This window comes from Trachurus japonicus, chromosome 1, assembly GCF_045865225.1.
Source record: "Trachurus japonicus isolate A0001 chromosome 1, Traja_1.0".
Taxonomy (NCBI): Eukaryota; Metazoa; Chordata; class Actinopteri; order Carangiformes; family Carangidae; genus Trachurus; species Trachurus japonicus.
The window spans coordinates 37,714,826-37,722,747 of record NC_140907.1 but is presented as its reverse complement, the minus strand read 5'-3'; the positions used below and the strand labels follow the sequence as shown (position 1 = coordinate 37,722,747).

Sequence of the window (7,922 nt, the reverse complement as noted above, 5' to 3'; positions counted from 1 at the left end):
TATTTTTCTCTCAATCTTCAAAAATTTCAGTTGCAATTTTGCAATCTCTCAGTTGTAGTTGCAAATTATTAATTACGAGTTTGGAGGTGTCTTACACTCATTTGTAATGTAATGTGTCATATTTATATGATATTTATGACTTTATTTATGGTGTTATATGTAAAAACTGACAGTTCCTTCATCGTGTAGTGGAACAGGTGAAAGACTAAATGAGTTTGTGAGTCAAGTTTGAGTAAAATGTGCATTTTCACTGCTTTAAATAAATGTATTATGACCTGAACAGTTCCTCCTGCTGGACACACGCAGTACTGAAGCTCCAGCAGACCAGCACAGGAAGAGGCTCAATCAGCAAACTGATGAGGTTCAGCTGCTCGGAGAGAAAGAGAAAAACAGTGGAGAGCTGGATTTCACCTCTTCCACACATCTGAGTTATCTGAGTCGTAAGATGCAGCGTAAACGCAGCTTTAACTTTAAACGAGTGCTTCCATTGTTTCTGCTGATGTTTGGTGCAGGTTGGAGACCTTGTGCTGCTCAGGTGAGATCTCTGTGGGATCAACTTCTCCAGTGGTAAAAGCCTAAACTGAGCCTGACCTCACTCTCTGTGTTTCCTCCTGGTGTCTGCAGGTGAACAGAGAAGAAGCCAACGAGCCTCCAGGTGAGACTTTTCATTAGTTTTATAATATTTAAATCGACCCAGACTCCTGACTTCTAAATCTCAGTTTATTATTTGGTCATTTCCATCTCACACATCCCTGTAGTTTAATATGATTAACAAATAAAAATTGAATTTGTATTTTTCGAGAGCTTATTTTAATGGATTTGCAATCACACTCGCCTCTTCTTTTCTAATTGCATCTACAAACGTCTCACTACATCCTCCCACACCAACAGCAGATGTTCACACTTTTATCAGGTTCTTATGATGCATCAGACATCCTGTCAGGTAAATGCTTATTGGTGTCCAAATGGAAAAGTCAAGGCAAAGCCTAAATACACTGTAATCAAGTGAGAAGATCTTGTCCTGTGGGCAACTGCTCAGGGTTTTTAAAATATGTGAACATTTCTAGTTTCAAAGATGACACTACCAGTCAACTTTGTTCAGTATTTTCAGTCACAACTCCTCTGAAAAATTAACATTGACTTGTTTAGATGTTGTTTGCTTAAAGACGTTAACAGTGTGTGATGCTGAGATCAGGCCTTTATTTCTAAAGCATGAGCATTGAGTTCTTCCAGTGTCGTGAAGTGGATAATGAGGAAAAGATTGGATTAAAACCACACGTTGACTTTTTAAGTTTGTTAAAATTTTAATTCAAGATAAATGCACCAAATATGGATTAATCTGCTTCTGAAACAGACCTAAACAAAGAACTATTTCCTCCCTGTTTCACTGAACAACTACAGTGAGTGTCTGTTTGAGCCCTTTTAAAGAAATGAAGCCATCTGAGATGCTTTAAAGTTACTGTTAGAGGTAAAACAAGATGTGATGAAATGTTGCTGTTTGGCACCATCTATGTTTTTAACATTATAAAGTGACTCCATGTTTCAGATAGAAGTGAAATGTGTATAATTGGATATTTGCACATAACAAATAGCAGCAGATGAGGGATGTTGGACATTGGAGCTGTCAGATTTCCCTCCAAGGTTATTATAGTTTTAAAATTTTCATTAGTTTTTATTTTTTTTTAGTTTTAGTTAATTCAACAAATGATGAAGTAGTTTTATTTAGTTTTTATTTTTGAGGAATTGACTAGTTTTTAGTCTTATTTTTAGGTTTTCATGTATAAGAATTAACATTATCTCTGTGAAACCTCTGAAGATGAACTTCCAAATTTGTGGGATTTTCCCCTTTTAGTTGCATCCCATAATGTTCCCATCAGTCCTCATCACGTTCCATTCAGTCGTATCTACCTGTGGGTCGTACTCCAAGTCGTCCATTTTCTTCCTGCAACTTAAGCATCTCTAAGAAAACTACAACTAAGCTGATGTTATCTGCAATTCAGTCTAGTTTTAGTTAGTTTTGCATTGTTCATTGTAGTTTTTATTTAATAATAATAATACATTTTATTTGTAAGCGCTTTTACAGATACTCAAAGACACTTTACACTTTAAAAATCATAAAATAGAGCAAAGTCAGAGTGGAATTCAGACTAAGAACCACAATAAAACAGTAAAACACATGCATCACACATTTAGTTATCGTTTTTGGATTTTTTTGTTTTTTTTGTTTCCCATTAGCAACGCCAGCCCATAATAGCCCTGCCCAGAGATTTACAACATACAGTGTTGTGAACAGACCCAAAGAAACGGCCTATTTTCACGGCCTAAAAGAGGTTTTACCTGAAAAAAAATACACAGTTCCATTGTTTGCTATAATATAATTTTTTCCAGCCCTTCAAAGTGCAGGAAAAACACAGTTTTTATTTGGACCTAACCAACTGCTGATCGGCGGGCGCTAACCCTGGGCGGAGGGATACGTGAGTTGGTTAGGTCCAAATAAAAACTGCGTTTTTCCTGCACTTTGAAGGGCTGGAAAAAATTATATTATAGTGAACAATGGAACTGTGTGTTTTTTTTCAGGTAAAACCTCTTTTAGGCCGTGAAAATAGGCCGTTTCTTTGGGTCTGTTCACAACACTGTATGTTGTAAATCTCTGGGCAGGGCTATTATGGGCTGGCGTTGCTAACGGGAGGAGTGCAGAGAGTCTTCTACTGCAATTAAAATACTTAGGGGCTATTTGTAGATCATACAACCCCACTTTAAAAAAAAAGCTACTATCCCTTTAACTATAATAACCCTGTGCTCCAGACTTGACCCTACTGTTCTTCCTCCTCAGACGGACCCGGGGGCGACTCCGGCGCCTTCTTCGCCCTGCGGAGCTGCCACCAGCTGCTGCAGCGCGGCGACGGCGGCGAGTTCTTCTCCCCGGACTACCTGTGCTCCAACCCGTCTCTGTGGTGCAACTGGACCATCCGGGTGGATCCGGGCCAGAGGATCCAGCTGCACCTGGAGGACCTGACCCCCGACGACGCCTGCCACCTCAAACAGGACGAGCTCCACGTGGACGACCCCGCCGCCCGCTCCGGCGGTCACAAGGTCCTGCAGAGGTGCTGGAAGGAGGCCAAGTACACGTCGTCGTCCAACGCCCTGGAGGTGGTGCTGCTGATCGGCGGCTGGCCCCAGCTGCCCTACAGGGGCTTCTACGCCCGCTACCGAGCCTTCGGACCCCCGGTCATCTACAACCCACATGACGGCTTCGAGTCCGGACCAGAACCGGTGGAGTCGGACTCAGTGGAGGGTCCGTCTCCAGCTGATTCTGATGAAATGGTTCGTGGTTATGATGAGGAGGAGGAGGAGGAGGAGGATGCAGACACCGAGGTGGGAATCAAACCCTCAACCCTAGCACTGCCCGATGCCTTGCTCTTCTAACTGATTTGATTTATTCATCATTAGCCAATGAGAGAAAGATGTGTAAAACTAGAGCTGCAACAATTAATCAATTAAAGGGACAACGAGGAGTTTTGGAAAAGTGAAGTGTTTCCACACTATTGACCGGCGCAAGACAGACTCATGTTTTCATTCATCAAGAATTAAAGTCAGAGGTTGGAAGACGATCACATACCGTCGTAGTTCCCACCATAAACGGAGATTCGGCGGCGTTATTCTCATGACTCGCCACGAAACCGAAAGTAAAGAAACGCTGGTCGGCTCGCCCAGCATTTCCACCACCACTAATAATAACAAAATAACCATAGAGACAAAACCATAGATTTATCTAAAATGGAGCCATTAACAAGTGGTAACGTAGATTCATCCACATTAACGTGAGACTTTTTTATTGTCGCGGAATTTTTCGTTCTGCCGATGAAAAAAACTCCTCGTTGTCCCTTTAAGTAATAAACAGATTAATTGATAATGACAATAAATAAGTATGATAAAAGAGTAGAGCAACGAAAACAGACATACAACAACATATCACAAATGTGCAGGAGAAACCAAAAAAAGAGCCTGTCAAGTGTTCCTCCTAGAGACAAACATTCAACATAAAAACAAGATGTACAATGATGTGAAAAACATCATAAAACAGTTAAGAAGTTTTGTAGAAGAAGACAGGTGGTTATTCAGCAAAATGACAACATCCTGTTTTTATCTGTCTCTTCTCAGTTTGAAAATCACCGTCCGGTGTCTGGGAACTACAGTCACATGTATCCGTTCTCAGCTGTTCCCACGGTGCCGACGTCCACCCAGGGAACCTCCCGGTCAGGACGAGGAGTCCAACCGGAGCCTCACCACCGGCAAAACCAGCAGCTCAGACCCGACGATCGCTCTCCAGCAGCGGTGCGAAGAAATGTGGAGGAAGAGAGAGACTCCCAGAACCGGTCTAAGGAGATGGAACCCGACTCCGAGTCGGAACAAACCACAGACGGCGAGGACGGGACGGAGCTGGACGAGGCCTCGGACCAACAGCCCTCCACCTCTGAAGCACCAGAACCAGAGGAGACCGAACAGACTCATCCTCATCCCAACGTGGTGGAGCCGCTGTCGGACCACAGAGGAAACCGTGAGTCCACCCGTGGTCCAATAAGAAATAGAGCAGATTTAAGGATAAAACAAATCCTACTAACTCATCTATATGGTTTTTACAGGGTATCTGCGGGTCTTAAAAAGTCTAAAATTTGAAAATCTAAATTTTAGGCCTTAAAGGAACAACGAGGAGTTTTGGAAAGTGTTTTCTACTACATTTACCATGAGCCTCCGCGCGCACGGTGAAATTCTTGGACTGGCGCAAGACGGACGTCTTGCCAAGAATGTTTTCATTCATCAAGAATTAAAGTCAGAGGTTGGAAGACGATCACATACCGTCGTAGTTCCCACCATAAACGGAGATTCGGCGGCGTTATTCTCATGACTCACCGGGCAGTGTCTGCGAAACCGAAAGTAAGGAAACGCTGGTCGGCCCAGCATTTCCACCAGTACTAATAATAACAAAATAACAATAGAGACAAAATTATATATTTATCGAAAATGGGCTGGAGAAACTCCTCGTCGTCCCTTTTAAAAAGTCTTAAATTCATTGAATTATTGTGTTCAAGTCTTAAATCATTTTAGACAGGTCTTAAATTTTCTTATGCCCATCATATGCGAGCATGTCACTCGCATTTGCCCTTAAAAAAATACACATGTGAACCGGGAAAATAATTGAGTAAAGATCACAACCTTCGATCGTTCAAAAACTGTTGATTTAGAGAAGCTGAAATATTTCCATGTTTGTCCATGTTATTCTGGGTCACATTAGACGTCATCAAAGTTCAGGCCAAAGGTGAAGTGTTGGTGTTTTTACTGTTCTCCAGTGTAAACATGGGTCACGTTTGACCCTTAACATTATTCAAGGCTTAAAACCATCTGCCTGCTGGTTGCCAGTCAATTAAATCAATAATGTGTTACATAAACATTTCTAATTTCGCTCCTCAATTTCTTTTTGTGCCCCCAAATAGTTGACTTTAGGCTGCTCCTTGGGAAAAATGTTATGGTAGAGCCCTCGCTACCGCAAATGCTCAATAAAATGCTCCTGCGACACTTCATTGTGCTTTATTGAATGTATTTATAACTACAAACAAGCCTAACACACGACTTATATATTGCAATCAATTTCTAATATTGTAACTCCAGATATCTTTTGTACGTTTTTTTATTTGTCATGATATAGGTCTTAAATTTAATCCCTAATGGTCTTAAAAAGTCTTAAATTTGAGCTGGTGAAACCTGTTTTTAATTGTCTGTTTGTGTCCTGCAGCCAATGGGAGGAATCACTCTGAAAGCCCACTCCTTCCTGGAGGTGAGTGTTGGACTGAAGCTGAACTTCTCACGGTCTGTGCTGCTGGAGCATCTTCATCTGAGATCTTTCCAACTTCTTCAGTCCTTTTGATAAGATGCATTTATTATTTACATGCAGGTAGCAGATTTATTACAGAAAATGCTTCTCCAGTTTTGATGATAATGAGTGCAGCGCTGGTGCTTTGCTACAGATCACCTGTTTGAAGCAGCAGTCGAGGTGAATTTCAGTCAGGATGTGGACGAGCACTGGGACGAGCTGGCCCGCTCTCTGCTGCTGTCGGTCAAAGCCTCGGTACGTAGACGGAGACACGTCACTGACACCTACAGAGACAGCCTGACCACTAAACCACCTGCTGTTGTTGTTGTAGATCAGTGAAAGGCTGGAGGCTCTGCACACTCCACTGTCCATGTCGTCTAAAAGAATAAAGAGGTGAGTCGACAGCTGCTGAAATACAAGACGCAGTGTTAGAGGAGGAGCCTGAGTGAAGCTGAGATCTAGACAAATTTGAATAAAACCTCCAAAATTCAATGAAAATGAATATTATATTTGCTAAAGGAACCATCCTTGTTATTTTCAGACAGTTACGTGACACAAAACCAGATTTCTGGTATTAAAATGATGTGAAAACAGATCAAACTTGACCCGAAGACAAAAGGAGCGTTAAACCTCTGAACTACATTGTCATATGATCTTTCAATTTGCCTCTTAGTTCCTCTTCATAACAGACAAGACGAGAGGTGCAAGTACGACGATGTAAAGAAATGCATTTAGTAAAAAGAAACGTCTTGAATCGAAGCTTTTAATCCCAGTTGCAGGTTACATATTCAGTAGAGCTTTGGATAAAACTATATTTGTGACTTTCATCTCTCTCAGCTTCCATTCACAACCTTGAAATGAAGGGAAATATTTACTTGATTTGTTCAATTTTTCTTTTAAGTGTTGATGTTGTACTCATTTCAGCCACCAGAGGGCGCATTAATGAAACTCTCACTTTCACCTCAGGTCTCTCAAACAGCTCAAGATCTTGTTAGGAGCGTTTACCTGCATCACGTTAACTTGTCGCCAAGATTCACTGTTAACATCAAAGTGTGTGTGTGTGTGTAGGTTGAATGCAGGAGTGTTGTACATCCTATGGCTGCAGATCGGACCGGCCCCTGGGGGTCGCCCGGTGCACAGGGCCGTCCACGCCGCCATGCAGGGGCTCATCGCCACGTCTGTGGGTCTCAGAGGGATCCACAGGAAGGCCGTCATCGTCTCCGTGTCCACGGCAGGTACAAAGACTTACTGAGCACATGTGGGCTGCTGCAGGACCGGTTCATCCCTTCATCTTCCTCTAATGCCATGTGGACTCAGCTCCCCAGTGTGAACTGTTGAGTTGAAATGGAAAGAAGACTTTTATAAAATTTATAAAAGAAACAAGAAAGGACTTAACTTTTGTTGATTTAGCAGATGATCAAACTCATTGTGTTACAAAGCACCATTCCTCACAGGGCTCTTATGGCCACGTGCAACAGTTTTGATCACCGCGAGGTCGTTGTGCAGCGTTTTTTTTTTTTTTTTTACTGCTCTTGTTGTTGTTGTTGTTGTTGTTGTTGTTGTTGTTGTTTTTTTCTGTCAGTATAGACGCTTTCTTAAAAAAAAATGCCGTCTCGATAGTCACGTAATCCCGCAATCGGCTATTTACCACTCTTTTTTTTTTTAACCAGGCCTACTGCTACTCTTGTCTTTTACTGAGTTATTCTCTCTTTTTTCCGGCCGTTTTCCATTTTTAGTAACGTTGGGTTGTAAAAATGCATCTTATTTTGGGGCTTTCTCTTAGCGTCACATGATCCTGCTTTGAGTCTGAGTCTGACCAATCAGCACAGAGTAAATCTCAAGCCCCACCGGGACATTTTTCAGGGCCGATCCGAGTACCGACCCCCAGGCAGGGACTCCGTTCGGCCCCGTAAAAGTTCCTGTAAGCGGCCCTGAGGGGGAGGTTCCTGCAGTGGAGACACGCACCAACGGGGCTGGCCCCGTAAAATTACCCCCAAGTTCTTGCAGTGGAAACGCACCTATTGCATTGATGGTGTATCCAATCCTTGCTTGT

At 42.4% G+C, this 7,922-nt stretch overlaps 1 protein-coding gene across 1 annotated transcript in view; it reads left to right on the top strand.

Annotated features, from left to right (window-relative positions):
- The first annotated feature begins 382 nt into the window (after positions 1 to 382).
- The window catches only part of LOC146992524 (uncharacterized), a 123,582-nt gene continuing 116,042 nt past the window's right edge, over positions 383 to 7,922 (top strand). The window contains exons 1-8 of the mRNA XM_085787344.1: positions 383 to 535; positions 625 to 655; positions 2,834 to 3,380; positions 4,164 to 4,558; positions 5,792 to 5,833; positions 6,024 to 6,124; positions 6,201 to 6,262; positions 6,938 to 7,104. Coding sequence (XP_085643470.1) covers positions 446 to 535; positions 625 to 655; positions 2,834 to 3,380; positions 4,164 to 4,558; positions 5,792 to 5,833; positions 6,024 to 6,124; positions 6,201 to 6,262; positions 6,938 to 7,104 — 1,435 coding nt within the window. The 5' untranslated portion in view covers positions 383 to 445. The remainder of the gene's footprint in view (positions 536 to 624; positions 656 to 2,833; positions 3,381 to 4,163; positions 4,559 to 5,791; positions 5,834 to 6,023; positions 6,125 to 6,200; positions 6,263 to 6,937; positions 7,105 to 7,922) is intronic.